Source organism: Palaemon carinicauda, chromosome 5 (assembly GCF_036898095.1).
Source record: "Palaemon carinicauda isolate YSFRI2023 chromosome 5, ASM3689809v2, whole genome shotgun sequence".
In the NCBI taxonomy this organism is placed as follows: Eukaryota; Metazoa; Arthropoda; class Malacostraca; order Decapoda; family Palaemonidae; genus Palaemon; species Palaemon carinicauda.
In genome coordinates, this window is record NC_090729.1 from 187,383,476 (window position 1) to 187,407,944 (window position 24,469).

Consider the following 24,469-nt stretch of genomic DNA (forward strand, 5'->3'; position numbering starts at 1 on the left):
AGAGGTAACATGAAGAATGGGGTTAATACACAGAGATAGAGAGAGAAAAGCGGCAGATAATACGAGAGAGAGAGAGAGAGAGAGAGAGAGAGAGGGGGGGGGGGGGAGCGGGGCATTTGGTAACTATAATCAAGTTATAACTTTAAATGACAGTTCTCAACAGAGGTAACGTGAAGAATAAGGTTGATAATAGAGAGAGAGAGAGAGAGAGAGAGAGAGAGAGAGAGAGAGAGAGAGAAACTGAATAAATATCAGGGGAATTATGTCATGAACACAAAACGATGCGTCCATCTCCTCTCTCTCTCTCTCTCTCTCTCTCTCTCTCTCTCTCTACATTCCACTTGTTGGAGAGCAGTCACTTGCAATGAGCTTTGAGTTGGTTCGAAATTTTTGGATTTTGCTAGGCCTAAATGAGTTTTGAATTTATCTGCCTCAGTGTAGTCCTATCCTATCCTATCCTATCTATCTATCTATCTATCTATCTGTGTATTTATCTATCTATCTATCTGTGTATTTATCTATCTATCTATCTATTTGTCTATCTTTCGTAGTTATTTCAATTAGGTGATTGTTTTTTTAAAGAGCGATATATTTCGATAGGGACATACAGTATGCCTGTTTATCCTCCATAATTTCTGTCTTATTGTGATTAAGAATACTCTATTTAAAATGCTGAATGATATATATACATGCATATATATATATATATATATATATTCACGTGAATACCAGTATTAGTGTTCCTTGCATTGTGTATTTTTTTTTTTTGTAAATCTGACTATGTTAAAATCTTCTATTTCTGTTACAATTATCTGTGAATGTTATGAAGCAATGCAACGTTTTCTTCATATAAATGTATTTTGTTTGTTTGTGTGAGAGAGAGAGAGAGAGAGAGAGAGAGAGAGAGAGGAGCGGGGCATTTGGTAACTATAATTAAGTTTAGAACATTAAATGACAGTTGTTGACAGAGGTAACATGAAGAATGAGGTTGATAAGAGAGAGAGAGAGAGAGAGAGAGAGAGAGAGAGAGATGGACGCTTCGTTTTGTGTCCTTGACATAATTCCCCCGATATTTGTTCAGCTTCTCTCTCTCTCTCTCTCTCTCTCTCTCTCTCTCTCTCTCTCAGATTGCAAGATTTTCATTGAAATGTTGGGCGGACATTCCACTTGTTGGAGAGCAGTCACTTGCAATGAGCTTTGAGTTGGTTCGAAATTTTTGGATTTTGCTAGGCCTAAATAAGTATTGAATATGTCGTTATCGGTGTAGTTTCTATCCTATCTATCTATCTATCTATCTATCTATATGTGTATTCATCTACTATCTATCCATGTATTTTATCTATCTATCTATCTGTCTATCTATCTTTCGTAGTTATTTCAATTAGGTGATTGTTTTTTAAAGAGCGATATATTTCGATAGGACATATGATTGTTTATCCTCCATAATTTCTGTCTTATTTTGATCAAGGTTACTTTATTCAAAATGCTAAATGATATATATATATATATATATATATATATATATTCATGTGAATACCAGTATTAGTGTTCCTTGCTTTGTGTATTTTTTTTTTTTTAGTAAATCTGACTATGTTAAAATCTTCTATTTCTGCTACAATTATCTGTGAATGTTATGAAGCAATGCAACGTTTTCTTCATATAAAATGTATTTTGCTGTTTGTGAGAGAGAGAGAGAGAGAGAGAGAGAGAGAGAGAGAGAGAGAGATAATCATTTCATGTATACAGTTAAAACATTAAGGGCTTGACCATGTAATCTTCACCTCATTGGAGTGAAACTATTCATATGATGTAATATAATTTCAGTTATTCATTTGATATGGTGAATTTAGGACGAGATTAGAATGGAGAATCATGAAATATCTAGTATTTATTAATATTTATTAGGTTTACTCAGGTAGACAATATAGAAGAAAGAAAGAGATAGAAAAATGTCTTCTGTTGTCTGAGCAAAGGGAAGTAACAGAGAAGATAGTATGGGAGAATAGATAACGAAAACTTATATCTTTTAATAATATTCTAAATAGGGATAGGTGATAGTCATATGCAAATGTAGGTGTTTTTTATGTGGCTTACTATACATCTTTTAACTGTGTTTTCTTCATATTTCTACATGCATTTACTGAAACACGTTGTAGGTGCAAATATGGTTTTTTTATATGGTTCCCCTATATATTTTAAAATTATGTTTCTCTATCTTTCTACATGCATGTGTAAAACAAAGGGGTCGTAAATACTGTAGTACTATAAATTCCATCAGTTTTTATTGGGCTTTTAAATTTTTACGAGGTCGCTCTCTTTTTTTTTTTTTTTTTTTTTTTTTTTTTTCTTTTTTTTTTTTAATTCCAGTGTCGGCTTTACTGCAAGCTTAAGCTAAATGAAGAGCATCATTTGCCACTTTTGTATGTTTTGAAATGTAAATACCTTCAAGAGAACCAAAAACTGGAAACAAGGAAGTGAAATTACGGCTATAAGAGAATAAAAGGTGAAAGATATTTGCCACTATACATCCAAAAATATCTTTGAAGTGGAAATGGAAATGGAAGAATATATGTAACCGTATGGTGGATGAATGACATCTTTATTGAAAATAAATAAATACTGAAATTGTAGAATTGGTAATGCGAGAAGATAAAGAGAAATGTGTGTAGGCAATTATTATCATCATAATTTTCACCATTAAGGTTTTTTCTGTCTGGTAGGCCTATTTTACTTAAAGAGCTGTTTTCCGTGTCATATCTCAAGTAAACACTAAGCACTTCATACACAATATATTTATCGTATAAATTCTTAGGTATTCAGAGTATTATACATATTCTGCTTTAATTGTCATATCTGCATAATGAAAGCATTTAGAGAAAACTAGCACGTCTTCAGTTTCTTTATGAAAGCCTTGATATCCCCAGTCTTTCTGATGGCTTATGGGAACTTTTTATATAGTCTTGGGCCGCATATATGATAGCTCTAGAACCTACAGTAGACGTTCACCTTGATTCCAATAACTTGAAGCCATCTGTAACTATTCTTGTGTCAACACGATAACATATTCATTAGTTACTGTGCGCCTATACATTATAATGAACTGCCAACTGAAATGAAGGACCTAAAGGGAGCAATTGAATTTAAGAAGAAACTAAAGACATTACTTTCCACAAGATCATATGATTTGGAAGATGCTACAATCAAAGAATTGTATAAGTTATAATGAAAATGTTTCGTTAGATGATTAATATGGACCCGCCCGAGAAGTAGTTCACTCGACTTCAGTGGAGGGTTGGATTTAAACCCAAAACAAGTAAACAAGTAAGTAAGTAGTGTGATTTGACTGTAAATGCATTCTCTTGACTTCTTATTTTGCTTTGTGCTGTATGATGTGCCATAAACGTCTGGATTGACATCTAGTCTATGGAATCTATGGGCATTTCAATTGCATCATTACCTGTTCCCTCCATGTCCATTACTTATCTTCTTCCATTTTTTATATGGTCACACTATCCCAGTCTCAAGAACCTCAGTCTATTCTACATCTATTAAAGAGTATACTTCCCAATTACTTCCTCATTCTATTTTAATAGCTTTCTGGTAAAGTGGATTTTAAAATGAATGAAAAATTATCATTTGACGGGAAGGATTAAACAAATTTCAAAAAGGCTGATTACTTATAAGGCTTTCTGAAATATCGTGTTAAGATGTTACAGATCTGATATCATTTACAGGTGGTATAAATCCTTGCAATGAAACTCTTGAAAGTTATACTGGAAGATATAAAAATGATGCAAATTTTTACAAATTTCAAGAACGAGAGATATTAAGAACTTTAATCAGATAGGTAGTAAAAAAGACATATGTAAAGTGATAGTTTCATATGGACTATGTAAAAGGAAATGTCATATCTAAAAGAATGCCTGAATAAACTAGAACTAGAAACAAATGTAACACAAGACACATGAGTGACAAACATAGGCTATCTGAACCAAGAACAAATAGTAAATTTGGTGAAAGGGCTTTTAGCTACTGTGCGCCTAGACATTATAATAAACTGCCAACTGAAATGAAGGACCTAAAGGGAGCAATTTAATTTAAGAAGAAACTAAAGACATTACTTTTCACAAGATCATATGATTTGGAAGATACTACAATCAAAGAATTGTATAAGTTATAATGAAAATGTTTCGTTAGATGATTAATATGGACCCGCCTGAGAAGTAGTTCACTCGACTTCAGTGGAGGGTTGGATTTAAACCCAAAACAAGTAAACAAGTAAGTAGTGTGATTTGACTCTAAATGCGTTCTCTTGACTTCTTATTTTGCTTTGTAAACAGGTAAGTAAGTAGTGTGATTTGACTCTAAATGCATTCTCTTGACTTCTTATTTTGCTTTGTGCAGTATGATGCGCCATAAATTTCTGGATTGACATCTAGTCTATGGAATCTATGGGCATTTCAGTTGCATCATTACCTGTTCCCTCCATGTCCATTACTTATCTTCTTCCATTTTTTTATATGGTCACACTATCCCAGCCTCAAGAACCTCAGTCTATTCTACATCTATTAAAGAGTACACTTCTCATTTACTTCCTCATTCTATTTTAGTAGCTTTCTGGTAAAGTGGATTTTAAAACGAATGAAAAATTATCATTTGACGGGAAGGATAAACAAATGTCAAAAAGGCTGATTACTTATAAGACTTTCCGAAATATCGTATTAAGATGTTAGAGATCTGACATCATTTACAGGTGGTATAAATCCTTGCAATGAAAAACCTTGAAAGTTATACTGGAAGTGACACGCGCAGACAATAAAATTATACAATTTTTTACAAATTTCAAGAACGAGAGATATTAAGAACTTTAATCAGATAGGTAGTAAAAAAGACATATGTAAAGTGATAGTTTTCATCTGGACAATGTAAAGGGAAATGTCATATCTAAAAGAATGCCTGAATAAACTAGAACTAGAAACAAATGTTAACACAAGACACATGAGTGACAAACATAGGCTATCTGAACCAAGAACAAATAGTAAATTTGGTGAAAGGGCTTTTAGCTACTGTGCGCCTAGACATTATAATAAACTGCCAACTGAAATGAAGGACCTAAAGGGAGCCTATGAATTTAAGAAGAAACTAAAGACATTACTTTTCACAAGATCATATGATTTGGAAGATGCTACAATCAAAGAATTGTATAAGTTATGATGAAAATATTTCGTTAGATGATTAATATGGACCCGCCTGAGAAGTAGTTCACTCGACTTCAGTGGAGGGTTGGATTTAAACCCAAAACAAGTAAACAAGTAAGCTATGACCATGAAGAAAAAACGGAAGGTTTTGCTACCACTCTCAACACACGTAACTGAGGAGCATGGAATATTTTACGTAGTCCTCTTGCTTGAAAAATATCCTATCAGATATAGAGGAAATGAAGATATGATATTCAAAATTCAATATGCGTATCTGAAGAATAAACGTATAACCAATATGGCGTTCCGTTATAGAGGTTACTCTTCGCCTATCTACTTTAACTGCAAATCTATTATTGTTTAAAGGATGCGTTCTTACCCTTTTAATATAGTGTGTATATATATGTTGTCGTTTCTATGTATTTACGATACAGATTTTATTTGAAATAGTTAATAGTATTTATTTAAATATTTATTATTTATAATTTATTTGTATAAACTAGTGACTGCAAATCTATGAGTGTTTATAAGGTGCGTTCTCATCCTTTTAATATAGTGTGTGTATATATGTTGTCGTTTCTAGGTATTTGCGGTACAGATTTCATTAGCAATATTTATTATTATTTATTTAAATATTTATTACATATAATTTATTTAGATAAACTATTTAGTGAAACAAATCTGTATTAACGAATATTGTAATGGCAATAAACGCTTCCTCATTCACGTCTACTTGCAGGGTTGCCATTCATACGATAATTATCCTACATGTACGGTTATTTTAGGTCCATTACGATGTACGATACATACCTTAGGTATATACATATGTGTTTAATTAAACAACTATACTAAAATATTTTGAAATAAGTCAATCAAGTAACTCCTTGATAATTATATTGAAACTGTGTATGATAATTTTGGTTGAAAAAACGACAATTTTAAGGCTCATGTACGATAATCCAGTCGAAATAATCTGTATCTGGCAACTCTGTTTGTTTACATTTTATACTACGATGAAAGTTGTAACTTACTAACGTACTACTAGTGTTTGAAACGTAGTGGCTATTATCTCATAACTTATTAAGTTCCTATACAATTTATCAATTGTAAAATGTATATCTGGCTCTCTTGAATCAAGTTTAATGTTGCAGTAATGGTAAGACATTTAATTATGGAAATTTAGCCCACTTGAATTTCCTTCGTAAGGTACCGGTAGAAACCGCTAGAAATATACTGCAGTTCACGTATTTCCTAGTTTTATATCGTTATTACTAAGTCGTATAATGGAAATTAAATAAAATAAACTTGGCATTTGTGAAGGAGATCAATTTAACATGGATAATTATGCCCATTGTCAGTTTAGGGAAGAAGTTTTGAACCGATAGAACTTCAGAAGTTTAAATTTGCAGCAAATGATTTTATGTTGAACAGGCTAATAAGTCCCATTTTATACTTGATATATGAAAGATTATTTTAATGTTGGTACTGTTCTGAAATATTTCATTTCTAATTGTTCATTACTTCTCATATAGTTTATTTCCTTATTTCCTTTCCTCACTGGGCTATTTTACCCTGTCGGAGCCTGTTGGCTTTTTTAACTAGTGGGGTGGGGGTGTATGTATGATAGCGGCCACCTGTATATTATTATGTCTAACTTAGAATACGGCAATGTATGGGGGGTCGCAGAGATAAGTAGGTAAGGGCACGTCGTGTAGGTTATGGGGGGAAACTTAAGGTTAGTCGATGTCCATTTTTAATGAATGCATGATGAACTGGCCGCTGTTATACAAAGGCTCCGTGGGGTGTATGTATGATAGCGGCCACCTGTGTGTATGATGACGGCTGACTTAGAATACGGCAGTGTATGGGGGTCGCAGTGCCTGTTATTTATGTAGGTTAGGTTATGGGGGGAGTGATTTTAGGTTAGTTTGTGTCCATATTTTATGCTCGCTGGAGGAACTGGGCGCTGATATACAAAGGTTCCCAACTAGGGTTATAGCATATCCTAACATATTACTATTATGATTATAATTATTACTAGCTAAGCTACAACCCTAGTTGGGAGCCTTTGTATATCAGCGCCCAGTTCCTCCAGCGAGCATAAAATATGGACACAAACTAACCTAAAATCACTCCCCCCTAACCTAACCTACAGGCCGAGCCCTTACCTACTTAACTAACGGGCACTGCGAACCCCCATACACTGCCATAATTTAAGTCAGCCGTCATCATACACACAGATGGCCGCTATCATACATACACCCCACTACCCACTAGGGGTAGTTTGTAGAACAGTGGACGCACCATCTACTGTAACAACTCCAAGTGCAGTACAGGTAACTGAGTGGTCTGTACCCTCCATATACTTTACTGACACGCTGACGTAGATTACGTGGCCACCTTAGTTTTGGACATAACCGATTTACTAACATTCTATTGAATTTCCCTATTTTGAAGCCCAAGGTGACACTTGGCCACCAAATTACAAAACCTTCCCAGTTAGCTAAGTAGCAGGGTGTGATGATTAAGAACTTGATGTTATAGTTTTGGTGAGGTAAATGAGGTTTTGGCTATGCATAGTTAAATCCTGGCTTGGAGTAATGATAAGCAAGAGCACAGCATCCTAGATTAGGTTAGTGGCGATTGCAAGGATATGATGTTTACTAGAAAGCAAGTCGGTTTAGTAAGAATTCTTAAATTGGTTGCTACACTATACATGTTACTTCTTTCAGCCTTGGAAAATCTTCCCCTAGAGGTTTGCTATTGGGTAGTGAGTCAACCCCATTTGAATAGCAGTGACTTGGTAAGGGTAGCGAATCATCTTGTAAGGAACGCAAACCACCAGGTTTTCCATTCAGTGTTTATGCTATACAATACATGCTAACTTGTTCAGCTTTGGCAAGTCTTCCCTTTTACCAATTCATTACTGTTTTGAGGTTTGCTGTTGGATAGTGAGTCAACCACATTTGAATAGCAGTGACTTGGTAAGGGTAGCGAGTCATCTTGTAAAGAACGCAAACCACCAGGTTTTCCAATCTGTGTTTATTCAGTGTTTATGCTATACTATACATGCTAACTCGTTCAGCTTTGGCAAATGTTCCCTTTTACCAATTCATTACTGTTTTGAGGTTTGCTATTGGATAGTGAGTCAACCACTTATGAATAGCAATGACTTGGTAAGGGTAGCGAGTCATCTTGTAAAGAACGCAAACCACCAGGTTTTCCAATCTGTGTTTATTCAGTGTTTAGCTTTAGTAGGAATTCGTAAATTGGATGCTATACTATACATGCTAACTCGTTCAGCTTTGGCAAATCTTCCCTTTTACCAATTCAATACTGTTTTGAGGTTTGCTGTTGGATAGTGAGTCAACGACATTTGAATAGTAGTGACTTGGTAAGGGTAGCGAGTCATCTTGTAAAGAACGCAAACCACCAGGTTTTCCAATCTGTGTTTATTCAGTGTTTAGCTTTAGTTGGAATTCTTAAATTGGATGCTATACTATACATGGTAACTCGTTCAGCTCTGGCAAATCTTCCCTTTTACTAATTCATTACTGTTTTGAGGTTTGCCATTGGATAGTGAGTCAACGACATTTGAATAGTAGTGACTTGGTAAGGGTAGCGAGTCATCTTGTAAAGAACGCAAACCACCAGGTTTTCCAATCTGTGTTTATTCAGTGTTTAGCTTTAGTAGGAATTCTTAAATTGGATGCTATACTATACATGGTAACTCGTTCAGCTCTGGCAAATCTTCCCTTTTACTAATTCATTACTGTTTTGAGGTTTGCCATTGGATAGTGAGTCAACCACTTATGAATAGCAATGACTTGGTAAGGGTAGCGAGTCGTCCTGTATCGAGCGAAAACCACCAGATTTTTTTTAATTTGTATGTGTGTGTTCCCCCCTCTATGACAAATGGAGAGAAGAAATAGAAAACCAGTTGTTTTGGTTGAGTTACAATTAAAAAATGGACCAATTAAGAAATATAAAATACATTGTATGAAATGACTAGAAAATCGGGTAATAAGATTTATGGCTATTCATTTTCACATTAACATCTCTGGATTTTTGCAAAGTGAGGGTTTTACGTGTAGATTTAAATCCATTTCAATGAATGTTGTAAGAGTGTTAGTAAATCTATGCAGATGAATCTACAGTATGTTATTTTTAAAGATGTAAAAGTTTGTTTAACCCTTTTACCCCCAGGCTATTTGGAAATTTCCAACCCTTAACCCCCAGGGGGTTATTTTTTTCCCCAGCACATTTTGCAGTATGTTTTTTTTAAATTGCTCTAACAGCCTTATTTTTTGTCATAGAGAGGTCAGGTTGGTCTCATTCTCTTGGAAAATGTCTGGATTTTCTCAAAAAATTATAAAAAATATGAAAAAAAAAAAAAAATTATAGCATTTTTTTGCAAGGACGTACCGGTACGTCCATGGGGGTGAAGGGATGGCTTTTGTGAAACGTACCAGTACGTCCTTTGGGGGTAAAAGGGTTAAAAAGTTTTAAGATTGTATAGCATTATTCAGTGAAATATAAAAGGATTGTTCTTGGGAATTATCACGTAGTAGCTGGGAATATTTGACTCATATTCTTTGGTGAGTTAAATGTCACACTGATAGCATACTGAATATTATCTTTCGAAGAAGTTGGATAATCTGGTGCACTCTACATTAATTAAAATAAAACGGTGGGACTGTAACTGGCAAGGGGAATTTAGAGGTGGAGCCTCCAAATTTTTAGGAATACTCGAGTTTGGAGAGATAATGATTGATAATACTGTATAATATTCTTATACCTAATTATTCAAAAAATACAATTCTACATTCATTTTTGCCTCTATTTAGTGACCCAAGATATAGTTTTTCATGTCTAACGTTGTTTAGCCTAGGCTAGATCTTCTATTGCAAATAGGTTAGGTTTATAAATTTTTTTTCTTAAATGGAGTTTGTTCCTTCACGAATGCAAACCCTCATCATGTAAGTGGGTTACGCTCTATTGCTGTTTTGCTCTGACCAAAGTTAAGGAAATCCTTTTGGTCTGGCTACATTTGTTTGATTGTCATATGTTCCCACTTGTGCTGGGTTGGCTCAATCCTCACTTCACTCTTGGTTGCTCAGCCGAACGGACATCTGCTTGACCACTGTGCTTTTATGCTTTTCCTTTAAAGTTCTTTTGAACATGAGTGCTTCTCAAGTATGTATGAGAACCTGCCCTGGGCTTGAAGGTAGTACTTGTGGTACCTTCATGAGTCAGGTGGAGGTAAACCCCAATCCTTTATGCCCTACATGACAAGGTAAGAAGTGTTCCATATCATCTCCTTGTGAGATGTGTAGGGATTGGTCATCTTCCCAATGGAAGAAATTCAGTAGCCATCTGAAGAAGAAAAGTAAAAGAGATCGTTCCTCCTCTGCTACTCCCTCATAAGAGGGCAAGAAACAGAAACCTTCTTTTACGACCCCTGAATTTTCCCTTTGCGACCCTTCATTATCATAATTTCCAGAGATGCCGTGGTGGACTTCCCTGCCAGGGGGGCAGGAAGCCAGTTCATCATAGAATCTCTGGTAAGGACATTTACTAAAATATTGCTCGAAGACCTTAGCACTTGGATTAAAGTGGAAAAAATCCACGATACATTAATTCTCTGGTACACTTCCATCAGGACGACATGGCTTGAGCCCAAAAAACGGATTTTGAGCGAAGCGAAAAATCTATTTTTGGGTGAGATAGCCATGTCGTTCTGATGGACCCTCCCGTCAATTCTAGTTCAGCCTTTCAGGCCCCTCCCTGACCTACTGTATCGCGGAGATTGGTAGGAGCTGAGCTCAGGATGAAGACGGACGTTACGTCATTTAGCAATGGCGCCCGTTTGTTTACGTCTCGAGTACCAAAAGTAGCCACGGATGAGAGTAACTTTGGAACGGCTTCTCAGTTACTCAGCCCATTCCCATATCGAAGTGTTAACTCTATATTTGAGTACTGTACCAGGTCCTAGTATTGTTCAAATAAGCTCTGGCCGTAAAGTAACTTCTATTTTTCGTAAAATATTGTGTTTTGTGGCGGAGCTGTGCCGATACCGGACGCGCCATGACGGCGTCGCTGTTCATGTTGCATGCTTTATTTAGTTAGCCAGAACAGCCTTCTCCGGTCCTATAACTAATTAATATTATTACAGTAGTTATTTAGTCTTCATAGCTAGGAAGTTATTATATCGTGTTTTAGCGCTCGTTAGTCACGGTCGTTGACCGACCCCATACTAGATCGCTAGCCTAGCCCCTAGGCTTGACAGCCTAGTGCTCATATTACTGCATGATATATATAAGTGTTCCTAAGTTAAGTTATGAAGATTTAGGCATTGTTAAACATACTAGTTACTGTGATGTAAGTGTTTTCGCCTTCGGGGAACATACAAGGGACTGTGTTGGTTTGTGTACCAACTCCCTCCTAACCTAATGTAGGAACCCTTGTATGCTTCCTATTCCCCTTACCTACGGGTAAAATGAGTTTGCTAAGCTTTGGGGGAACAACTCTATTTCAGTTATGAGTGAACAAGGAGATATTTCATCCATGATGCAGACTTTTTATGTTGATCTATATCAATTACACCCTAATGACACGCTAACACGGTCCTCGCACCGTTCGTCGAATGGACAGAAGGTATCTCCTTTAACATTTGAGTAGTTATATATATTCCCCAGTAAGAGCCCGTAGTGAGTCGAGCTTACCAGTAACGCCGTAGGACCCAAATGGTAAGTTTTACTTTGAAAGGAAATTATTGATGTTTCTCTTGGTAAAGCACCAACACTTCAAGACTCCTAATAGGGGTGAAAGTGCAAAAATCTAGAGCGAGTGTGAATCTTTCTCTGCGTCCGTAGATGCGCAAACGACTCATACTTCCTTTCTCCCAAACAAGTGCAGTAAAACCTAAGCCTGTTATGGTTCGAAACAGGAATGCACAAGTGGGGTCATTCCTCTCTTCGGAGCCTCCCCTCCTTGGGAGTACCTACATTGATGACCACTTCTGAAGGGAATAATACCACTGTGACATTACATATATATATATGTGATATATTTCAAATTGTTCTGACACCAATCTCAAACTTGTCAGGTTTTGACTCCAACATTTACGACCCTTTTTGAGGCTGACACCATGACCTCGCCTCTCATACGAGCCGGTTATGATAGTCGTTATGTTATATAGTGGGTTAAGGTTCAGACTGACACCATAATCTTGTCATATAGGAACTTCCTCCCTCCTAAGGAAGACCCATATAAATAACTAGAGTTTGTATTCATGGATTTACAAACTACTGCAAATGTTTTAAGCAATTCTAGGGTAATATAATGTATGGGTTTTATATTTAGGGAATAGCTAAGTTAGTTCATAGAATTTTAAGTCATTTTGATTGAATTTAAACTTACTATCACCATTTTCTGTTTTAGTGTCTTGATTTCTGGCTGTAAGAAGTAATTGTGATCATTGTGACATCACTTCTGTAATAGATAATGTTCCAGTACTAGTTTGTAGCTTATATTCAAGTTGATAAAAAATAAGATGATTTTATCATTTCAGTTTTATTTACTTTAAAACTATTTTCTTTTCAGGTTTCGAGTTGTTGGTATTTTGACAGAGAAATATCTTAGTTTTATTCAGAATGTCCAATGTGAGTACTGTGTTGCTTAGTAATATATCAGTGTAAATAATGATAATCAGTACACTGCCTTTAACTCTTTGGAGTTTTTTATAGATTTTTGCAAGACAATCAATTCCTCAACTTCACAAACAGCTGTTCATACTGCATTTATTGAGTCATTTACTATAGTTCGACTAATTTTTTTATCAAGTCATTTTACTTGGTCTTTTTCAATTTTGGTAAAGTGTAAACACCGGACCTTTCCTGAGAATGGAAGTCCACCATTCCTTCAATTATGTAACTCCTTTCACAATGGTCGGATGTGTGTAAAAATTCTCCGAACTGTCTTTTACACTACGTAATTTTTACTGCATTTGTTTATTCATTCACTCTAATGCAACTATCATTCTGCAATGCAGTTGTTACTTATTCCGCAAGACAGTTGTTACTTGTTGATGTTCGTCGATGACTCATTTTCATTATAAGGCCAACTCATAGGGCTCATATGTTGGATGCCTCTTGGAATTAGTAGAATGCCTAGATAAGATAAATAAATTCTCAGTCTATTTCCCCCATCTGGTTAGCTTGCCTTTTCTCAGTAACTAATACTAGTAGCTCAGACATTCTTATTATAAATTGTGAATAATTAGTTGGCCGAAATAACTGTAAAATAAGAGTTCATATGTTGGAAGCATTAAAAGTATTTTTAAAATGTTAACATCTGCTTTGTGAATGGCTTTTAATTGTTTTATTTTTTTTTATTTTTCCTTAATTACAGTATAACCTTTTCATTGATATTGTTTTCAGTTTGCGCCAAACTTGAGCAGAGGACCATGTCTGTACTGCAAGTCCTGGGCAGAATCTGGTCCCGAAGATATGTTACGTTGTGAATTCTGTCGAAACACTGTACACATTACCTGTGTAAAATCTGGCATACCTATCGGTAGACTGCTCGGAGACAATTTCTTCAACTTTACCTGTTCTGGTTGTCAACCAAGCGGACAAGACAATACCGTCCGTGCTCAGTTAAACACGTATGTACCTTATCTACTAATTGTATTATGAAGTATATTGTAAGCACATTAACAGAGTACTGTATTGAGTAGTTATATGATAGCAAAATATACTTTGCACCGGCACTACATACAAACCCTTACGCTCTTTACAGCCGAGATATATTTTGGTGATAGCTCAAGGTAGCCGTTAAATTTGTTTACGAGATGTGACAACCCTTCACTAGTTGGCGGAAGTGGGAATGGTGGTAGACCAACCATCCCTGCTGCTCACAACCACACTAGTACCTGAACGTCACTTTTTATTTCAGCTCTGTAGAGTAAAGACGTAGTCTTGCTCTCCCGTCAAAACCTTTTAACCAGCTTACAATTAAAAGTAACTATTCTAAAGAGCTTAATAATCCTCTTTCTTTTCTGTGTGACTCCAGACTTCCCTAAGATGTGGACTCCGGCTCTTCCCTTAGTGAAGCAACGGCGGCCACTACCCGGGGATTTCTTCCATACTCCTACCTTCCTAAGGGCTCTTGGATCTTGCCATTAATGAATGGTTTTCGAAGGTGCTACAGTTAGCTGCAGCACTCTCTGCTTGTAATCTTCTTCATTTCTGCAGCTCTGGCATAGGAACAAGAGCAGGGGTAGACTAGTTCCCTTCGGGTTTTCAGTCGGGAAGATCCCTTCAGGGTGAGCCCAAAAACTAGTTTCGGCTACATTTCCCAGGTAGTTCTAGATGCTGACCTTCAACTTGAGCTCAGCTTGTTGACGAGAAGAAGAGTTCGCTTTCTGGAGGTCTGCCTCCAGGTGTTGAACAACTTCCCCTTCCGAGGAAGAGTTACCCTCTACCGGCCACTGTTCAGCAGCTTCCCGCTTGCAGGGAGAGGTGCTGACACGGCCACAGTTGTTGGTCACCTTTCCCGTCCCCAGGGGATACCGCCGGCAGGAGTTGGATTCGTCCATGCCCCGCTCTAGCTCTTTGCAGAAAAGCTTTTTGGAGATTGGTGATAAAGGAGTTAAGTGACTGCTTGCAGTTTCTGCTTCTCACTGTCGTACCCTCAAGGTACAAAACGAGTCTTGTGAGCAGTGTTCTTTCGGGGTCTCTGCTGCAGACAGTGATGCCTACAGACCGCTTGCGGTTGCCGCTTCTCCCATCGACGAGTCTCGTAGGCTATAACTCTTTGTGGTTATTACCGACAACCGACACAATAAAGCTCGTGGAGTGTCTCATGGTTTCAAGCTTTGCTGTTCTTCAAGTTCAGCACAGCCTGTTCATCCCTTTCCAGAAGGAGAACTTAGGCTGTTTGCCAACCCTATGTGGGGTTTAGGATGAGCATGAGTACTTCACAAAGACCTTATTCACACAGAGAAGTCATACACAATGTTGCGCACCCATCCACTGACCCTTAGCGAGGTGGGTGTACGAGCTATTCTGTCTGACGAACATCTGCGAGCAGCCCAGATTGCTTGCCTTAGTACCCATTGTAAGTTTTTGTGACCCTACTCACCCTCACGCATAGCTTCAGCTTACTTTTGCATCGAGTGTGCGCTGCTGAAAGGAGCATGTACTTACTCACATTACTTGTATACATCCTTACAAGTAAAAGTCAAGTCTCCTCGCCACTGTTTGCCAGCGTTTGCTAGTGCTTGTTGATTATAGCTGGCAAGCCTGGACAAACAACTAGTTTACTGGTCATTACTAGCCAACCTCCTTTGTGATCCTGGCTAGTATTTTGTGTTCTTTGCATACTGGGCCAACAAACCCTTACATGCAAGACTACTTCTTCATGAGAGGAGAGTCCACCTGGCACTAAGTGTAACGAGGTGTGCAGGCAAACTCCCTTCTCTGAGGAGGTTTACACAACTACAGGCATTCTCTAGTGACTCTAATCAACTAAATTAATAATAGGTATCCAGTGAGTTCCTTGCTCCCCAGGAATTTAGATGTCACTTTTGCCATAGTACTTGGAATTTCTAGTGGCCATGATGATGTTTAACAGTAATTATGTTATCATGACCCTTTTGACTAAAGGAAAGTTTACCCAAGCTCTCAAAAGCCTATTCGTTCAAGTCCTCTGTCAGAAGCTTCTATAGTGTAAATATTATAGTCATCATTTTGAAAGTAGGTAACTGGATAGTTTTTTTACAGCTGGAGAATGATTGACAATAAACTATAGCTAGATTTGACTTTTTTTTTCAGAATCTTAAGAAAAAATGCAAAGAATCTTCAAGGCAGTGTAGATATTTTAATCTTGCCATGCAGAAACAACTAGATTTGTGTAGGGTATGCATGTCAATTCAGATAATCTATACAGGAATTGTATTCATCTTGAACATCTACCATACAGAACTCACATTGGAGTAGCCACTGAATGACAACTTGATTCAGATTTACAGCTTAGTAATTTAGATATTACCCAGGATTCGGGGCCATGGTTAGGTATGAATGCTGAGGACCATTAGCTAATACTTTACTTATCGGGTGTAGAAATCACTCTCAAGCTTTCTCTTTTGCAGGGTTCTTGTATTTAAATCCTATGTACACACCAGGACTTTCATAAAAGTTCATTGAAGTACCAATATAGAAACATAGAAAGAGAGAATTTTTTAGAGGAGTATGATAGTGTGGCAACTGATTATAATCACATTTGTAACATTCACAAACCCTAGGCTTTGAACATAATTATATTTAGGGAGAGTGATCATGGAAAGGTAGAAAACAACGGTACACTCTCCATGGTGTTTTAATTTCTAAGCTAGATAATGGAAAACACGAAATGCTGCTTTATTGGATTTCAAAAAAAAAAAAAAAAAAAAAAAAAAATATCCATGACTGAAATGCTCATTGGGAAGAACTATGGTTTGCTAAAAGCCATTTGTCCTATGGTAATGATATTACAAAATGTAGGGTTATTGATAATTAATTGAACCCTTAGAACAATTCAGTGAAAATTTTAATTCATTGTTCAAACTAAGATAATTTATGATTTAATTGCAATTGCTCTGTGGGTGTAATTATGACGATAACATCCACTAATACATTAGTTGAATATTATATATATATTTTCAGACCACAATTGCTGCTGTTAGTTTTATACAATCTTCATATGACGCAAGCTCATACTTCCAGAAGCGGTTTCTTTCACTGGAAAGTGCACATCTATCAATTCATTAATCAACACTGGAAAGAGATATTTGGTCCAGAGAGGTGAGATCATAAATATTTTGAAAGAAGTTAGCCATTTCCATAAAAGAATAAGGTTGCTTAATTACTGCATATCTGTTTAACCCTTTTACCCCCAGGCTCTTTGGAAATTTCCAACCTTTAACCCCCAGGGGGTTATTTTTTTCCCAGCACATTTTGCAGTATATTTTTTTTAAATTGCTCTAACAGCCTTATTTTTTGTCATAGAGAGATCAGGTTGGTCTCATTCTCTTGGAAAATGCCTGAATTTTTTCAAAAAATTATCAAAAATATGAAAAAAAAAATTTTTATAGCATTTTTTTGCAAGGACGTACCGGTACGTCCATGGGGGTAAGGGGATGGGTTTTGTGAAACATACCAGTACGTCCTTTGGGGGTAAAAGGGTTAACACCTCTACATTGCCTGTGCACAGCCTGGTTCCTAATCTCCCCTTTCTGTGTATATATCTATCCTTTGTTGGTTCCGTCGCTAAACAAACCTTACGCTATATAATAGGGATTATCTTTCGTCGAAGCTGGAAGACTAAAGACTTCAATGTGGGGTGGTAACCACCCAACCACTTGTTAGTCGGAGAGTGGAGGCGACTTCGCATTAAAGTCTTAATAGCTAGTCTCCCTGCTTCCCCGAAAGATAATCCCTATTAACCCTTTTACCCCCAAAGGACGTACTGGTACGTTTCACAAAAGCCATCCCTTTACCCCCATGGACGTACCGGTACGTCCTTGCAAAAAAATGCTATAAAATTTTTTTTTTTCATATTTTTGATAATTTTTTGAGAAAATTCAGGCATTTTCCAAGAGAATGAGACCAACCCGACCTCTCTATGACAAAAATTAAGGCTGTTAGAGCAATTTAAAAAAAAATATACTGCAAAATGTGCTGGGAAAAAAATAACCCCCTGTGGGATAAGGGTTGAAAATTTCCAAATAGCCTGGGGGTAAAAGTGTTAACACCTCTACATTGCCTGTGCACAGCCTGGTTCCTAATCTCCCCTTTCTTTGTATATATCATTTATTTATTTCCTTATTTCCTTTCCTCACTGGGCTATTTTTCCCTGTTGGAACCCCTGGGCTTATAGCATCTTGCTTTTCCAACTAGGGTTGTAGCTTGGATAGTAATAATAATAATAATATCTATCCTTTGTTGGTTCCGTCGCTAAATAAACCTTACGCTGTATAATAGGGATTATCTTTCGTCGTCGAAGCTGGAAGACTAGAGACTTATATGTGGGGTGGCAACCACCCAACCACTATAGTCCATTTCGTTTAGCGATGCATATTTGCACCGACTCGCGGCGGTGCCCTTTTAGCTCGGAAAATTTTCCTGATCGCTGATTGGTTAGAATTATCTCGTCCAACCAATCAGCGATCAGGAAACTTTTCCGAGCTGAAAGGGCACCGCTGCTAGTCGGTGCAAATCTGCATCGCTAAAAGAAATTGACTATAGTTAGTGGGAGAGTGGAGGCCACTTCGCATTGAAGTCTTAATGGCTAGTCTCTCAGCTTCCCCAAAAGATATTCCCTATTAAATAGCTACAGGTTTTTATTGTTAGGAAAACTGCAAATAACTTCCAAATTTGTTATTTGTACCTGTCTTCTGCCATAGCTTAAACACCCTCTTCCCTTCAGTTATCCTTTGTATACTCTGTCTTTATTTCTTTATGATTCCTCCTCTGTCACCTCTTATATTTCTGCTGCCTTTTGTATTTCAGTGGCTTTTGCTGACCACTTTTTAAACTATACTGTTTATGCTAAAAAAAATTCTTAATAATGTTTTTTAGCTTCTCTATTCTCTCTCTGATCTTTTATATGCCTTTAACGGTAATTTTTAATGATTTGTTTATATTTATAATTGAGTAACCCCATAGCATTAAAGCAAATCTTATCATGTATCACAATGCAATCTATAGTTTTGACGCCATCCATACTCTTCATTTCATCATAATAAAATCACTTCTTGTTTTAGCTTCTCCATTTATGTATGTTATCAAGCCTCCAGTCTTCGTAAACTTTGTGTTCTACATTTACAGTTCTTGCCTTTGGTAGAATTCAGTACTGTATTGCTTCTATTTTCTGATTTAATCTTCATTTTCAAATCTGTATTAAGTTTTTCTTCTTTGCTATTGTGTAAACAATGAATGGGCAAAGGGGCACTGCCATGCCTGCCCACAGTATTGGGTTATACATCAGATTGTCTGGCTTGCCCTAGAAGTGCTCTTTTTCCTCTAGTGGTAGTATCCCAATAAGTGATTGGTGCCTTTACCAGCCAGTTTTCACACAAATTAGTATGTAGTAATGTTTTATAAGTACTGCACTGTACTTAAGTCTTTTAACCCTTTTACCCCTGGGCTCTTTGGAAATTTCCAACCCTTAACCCCCAAAGGGGTTATTTTTTTCCCAGCACATTTTGCAGTATATTTTTTTAAAATTGCTCTAACAGCCTTAATTTTTGTCATAGAGAGGTCAGGTTGGTCTCATTCTCTTGGAAAATGCCTGAATTTTTTCAAAAAAATATAAAAAATATGAAAAAAAAATTTTGTATAGCATTTTTTCGCAAGGACGTACCGGTACGTCCATGGGGGTAAAGGGATGGGTTTTGTGAAACGTACCAGTACGTCCTTTGGGGGTAAAAGGGTTAACAGTGGTAAAATTATGATATCCTTTTAAAATTACTAATAATTGGAGACTTCGGAAATATATCAATTATTTCGTGTACTTACTAAAATAATCTCTCTTACATCCGCAGCCATAAAAAGAAGAAGAAGACTCTGCAAGCTTCGCTTAGTGGTCAACTGTCCCATTATGGTCAATATTTTGTTAGTGGATATGAAACTCTGCATGATGGTGGATGGTACAAGCTTAGTATGATATTGCCACCAGCTCAGCTCATCCAGGTTTATACGACAGAAAAATCTAAAGGTTTAACATTAAAACAAATTAAAGAAGAAATTTCAGAGGTACTGTACTGCTGGTTTTATGATAATTTTAAGGAAATCTGATAATGAATTTATTTAACTCCTCAGCTAAGACTCCCTGATTATAAACAGTTGGTCTGTCGAGAAGTGACTGGTTTGTTTTCTGATGTAAGTTTCTACCTAAGTATTTGATAATATCAAACCTGAAAGAAACTTCAAATGTGATTATAAAGTGTACAGTCTTTTATTTTATTTCGCCTGAATATCTGGGGTAATGTTGCTAGTTACACATTTATTTAACCCTTTTACCCCCAAGCTATTTGGAACTTTCCAGCCCTTAACCCCAAGGCGTTTTTTTTTCAAGCACATTTTGCAATATATATTTTTTAAATTGGTCTAACAGCCTTATTTTTCTTCATAGAGAGGTCAGGTTGGTCTCATTCTTTTAGAAAATGCCTGGAGTTTCTCATAAAGTTATCAAAAATATGCAAAAAAAAATATGAATATCAGTTTTTTGCAAGGACGTACCAGTACTTCCATTGGGGGTAAAAGGGTTAATATAAGAAAGAAGTCTTATGTTTTATTTAGGTTAGCAATTCCCTGCCGCTTGAAGATTTATATTTCTAGATGCTTTGTAATCTCCTCTACATCTTTACTCTATTTGCATTTTTAATAATGGTGTTTATTGCTTTTATTCAATTTATCTTTTAATTTTTTTGCATTAGTTACTGTAGTGTACTTATTCTGCTTCAGTGTTAGAACATGAAATGCAAATAGTGATTTTGTATTGAACCCTTTATTGGTTTAGGAAAATAGTCCAAGCTTTTGTGTTTGTTTCAATAATTTTAAGTAAAGCGTCATCTTTAGAATGTTAAAGGTAATTTTTATCATGATGGGATAGGTGATTAACAAAATTATGGAGTACAAGAATTATATTATTAGATTTACATTAGTCAACAGAATACTTCCCTTAGGCAGAAAGAGACTAGGGACTCATCAATCACAGTTATTCTCGGCGCCTTTCCGTGAGCTCTTCAAAGGTACAGGGCTCTTCCCTGTCACCCAAGGTTTACGCTTTTGCAAAAGAGACCTCCAGGAATAGTAGGGAAGCCATGCCCATCACCTCAACATTGTCCAGCTTCAGTTTTAAGGTCTGATTGGAAACAGGCTAGGCTCCTGGGGATACAGTTAGATTGAGGTGAGACTTCTTTAGCTCTGAGAGCTTAGACTCCCAGATAACTGGACCAAGGAATTCACAGTATTCAAGTAGCTCGAATGAAATCCTGCCTCCATCAATAACTTATCAGAGAAAGTTTCATGACTCCGAGCCTGCCAGCCTATTACCCTTGCCAATAAACGTTGCAATAACAACATTGACGCAGGAACCCAAGTGGAAAAAGTAGATACAGGAGGAACAGTTTTTCAGCAGCAGAATCCACTTCCATAAAATCTACAGCAATAGCCAGCCCATGTTTAGCCTCCTGATTGGACCAATGGTCCAGGGCAGTGGCCTTCTTCACCTCTCAGGATATGACTTCACCGGAGAATAATAAGAACCTTACGGATCTTGTGCTTTTGGGAGCAAAGGTGGTCACTCCTCGCATATCAGTTTGCTAATCAGTGGGCCTACTGGGTCTTGAAATCCAGGGATGCAGTGGTATCTCAGTTTGCAAGGCAGAAAGGCCAAAGAGAAACTTTAGACCGTTGGAAATCTTCTGTTCATCAAGGCTCCGAGTTCTTCCCCTCACGAGCAGTGGTAGACACTAAAACTATGGAGGGGAACCAGCCAAAACTCCCTTTTTGGTGAGGTGATCACAATTAAGAATACAGCCACCCCAAAGACGACTCCTAGGACTCAAACGAAGACTTCCTTGAAGTGGCGCTTGAGAAGTTTCCGGCTCCAAGAACTGCAGTAGGGCCTCCCCTTCAAAGATTTCTACTCGTAGTAGAACTGACTATGCTCCTTCCTTTCAAAAGATGCTAGAAATTGCAGTCCTCCAATGAGGCTGCCACGAGTTGGGGGATGCCTGTCGAGCCAGTAATCAAAGTGGCAATAGCACAGAGCTGAAGAGTGGACATTAAAGGTTCTTCAATCTGGATACCATCACTTTTCACCAGCTCTCACCCTCCTCACTCGGAATCCATTGACAGTATGCTGGAAAAGGATGCATTGCAGGTAGTACAAGATGGGTCTCCAGGATTCTTCAGTCATCTGTTCGTAGTGTAGAAATCAAGAGGGGGTCGGAGAGCGATCACCGATCTCTCCCATATGCAGACTGCAATGAGGAGGAACGACTTCATGCTTGCTTTGGATCTGAAGGATGCTTACTTTCAGATCCCAATGCATTGGGCCTCCAGAAAATAACTCCGCTTAAGCCTTGACGGGGAGGTGTTCCTATCAAAGATATGTTTTGGACTAGCTACCACGGGCAATTGTTCACTGGTATCAGCTTTGGCTCATGCCAATGGCATCTGTCTACTTCGATAACTTGATGACGCTGTTTTTGTCTTCTTCCCAGGAACAACTACTCCAGTTCTGAGACTTGCTGCTAGCTTTTTGGCATGATCTGGAGATTATGATAAATCAAGAGAAGTCAGTTCTCATATGAGAATAGATGGAGTATCTGGGTATATTGATCGATATGACATCGGCTAAAATCTTTCCATCAACTGACTAAATTGGCAGGCTCAGAAGAGTAGTGCAGCATTTTCTCTCACAGCAATCATGCTAGCTCGCCATTAGCAACAGCTGCTAAGACATATCATGTCGCTGGAGAAACTCAATCCGTTGGGATGACTTCATAAGAGATCCGTCCAGTGATGTGTGGAGAAACTGGTCAGTCACCATCAATCCTCATCATCATTTTTGATTGAAGATAAAGAAAAGTCATTAGAATACTTTTGATGTTGGAATGGGATGACGGTACCATAGCAGCGGGGTCATCCAGTGTGGGACACTTAACAGGTTAAGGATAAGAAAAATTGAGTATAATAGGTGGAAGTAAACTCTCAAACACAGCTTTAATCGGCTTAGGTCACCTTGGGTATACTGTATGTTATCCCTTTTACCCCCAGGCTATTTGGAAATTTCCAACCCTTAACCCCCAGGGGTTATTTTTTATTCAAGCACATTTTGCAGTATATATTTTTCAAATTGCTCTAACAGCCTTAATTTTCATCATAGAGAGGTCAGGTTGGTCTCATTCTCTTGGAAAATGCCTGAATTTTCTCAAAAAAATATCAAAAAAATAAAAAGAAAATTATAAATGGCAGTTTTTTGCAGGGACGTACCGGTACGTCCATGGGGGTAAAGGGATGTGTTTTGTGAAACGTACCAGTATGTCCTTTGGGGGTAAAAGGGTTATGTTACTTCAGATTGTTTCATGACAACCCCATTAATTATTTTTCATTTGTCCCATGCAAGATTTAAAATAAGAACATATAAGCTCATAGATATTCTGGAAAATGCAAAACAGATCAGTGATTCATGACATTGACCAATGCTTTATAATGCATGTTCACCTCCCTAATCATAGATAACTCTAGAACCTTGCTGGGCAACAAACTATAATCAAGAAAAGGTGTAATGTGCAGTAGCTCCTCTTTTATAAATATTGGCATCTAAAACAAGCATCCTTTATAACTGCTAAATGTCTTGTTCATTTAAAAAAAAAGTTTGGGCCTATTCAATATCCTTAGTTTGTAGGGCCTGTAATATAAAAAATGTGTACTTAACCCTTTTACCCCCAGGCTCTTTGGAAATTTCCAACCCTTAACCCCTAAGGGGTTATTTTTTCCCCAGCACATTTTGCAGTATATTTTTTTTAAATTGCTCTAACAGCCTTAATTTTTGTCATAGAGAGGTCAGGTTGGTCTCATTCTCTTGGAAAATGCCTGAATTTTCTCAAAAAATTATAAAAAATATGAAAAAAAAATTTTTATAGCATTTTTTTGCAAGGATGTACCGGTACGTCCATGGGGGTAAAGGGATGAGTTTTGTGAAACGTACCAGTACGTCCTTTGGGGGTAAAAGGGTTAAGATCAAGTGATTTTTGTGTTATCAATTATTTAATACAATATTTTTACAGATTGTTGTAAAAGAGGAACCGTTTCCTGAGAGCAGTAGTCAAGATGATTCATCCCAGGGATCCTGGTTTATGGAGAAAGATATTTTGAAGCCTCATAACGTTCCTCCTTTGAGTCTTTTTGATAGTGAAGAAGAAACAGAGGAGTCGTATCCTGAAAATGTTAGTGAAATTCTTAAGATTTTCTCACTTTGCTTATGCTTGATTCATTTTTTCATTGATACTCATTATTTGATTTATTTGTAAGAAATGTAGAGAGTAGAGGTCCCCTTTTTTGTTTTGTTTCATTGTTGGTGTCGGCTACCCCCCAAAATTGGGGGAAGTGCCTGGGTATATGTATGTATGTATGTAAGAATAAGTGCTATTACCGGTATGTTTTATTCATCATTAGAATTTAAAGCTTATATTTTTCCTCAACAGGACTAGATGT

The 24,469-nt window shown here is 37.1% G+C and overlaps 1 protein-coding gene across 1 annotated transcript in view; it reads left to right on the top strand.

The window, feature by feature from the left end:
• The first annotated feature begins 6,219 nt into the window (after positions 1–6,219).
• Positions 6,220–24,469, top strand: part of Atac2 (Ada2a-containing complex component 2) — a 57,876-nt gene continuing 39,626 nt past the window's right edge. The window contains exons 1-6 of the mRNA XM_068374450.1: positions 6,220–6,354; positions 12,804–12,862; positions 13,640–13,866; positions 16,907–17,044; positions 19,786–19,996; positions 24,043–24,201. Coding sequence (XP_068230551.1) covers positions 12,854–12,862; positions 13,640–13,866; positions 16,907–17,044; positions 19,786–19,996; positions 24,043–24,201 — 744 coding nt within the window. The 5' untranslated portion in view covers positions 6,220–6,354; positions 12,804–12,853. The remainder of the gene's footprint in view (positions 6,355–12,803; positions 12,863–13,639; positions 13,867–16,906; positions 17,045–19,785; positions 19,997–24,042; positions 24,202–24,469) is intronic.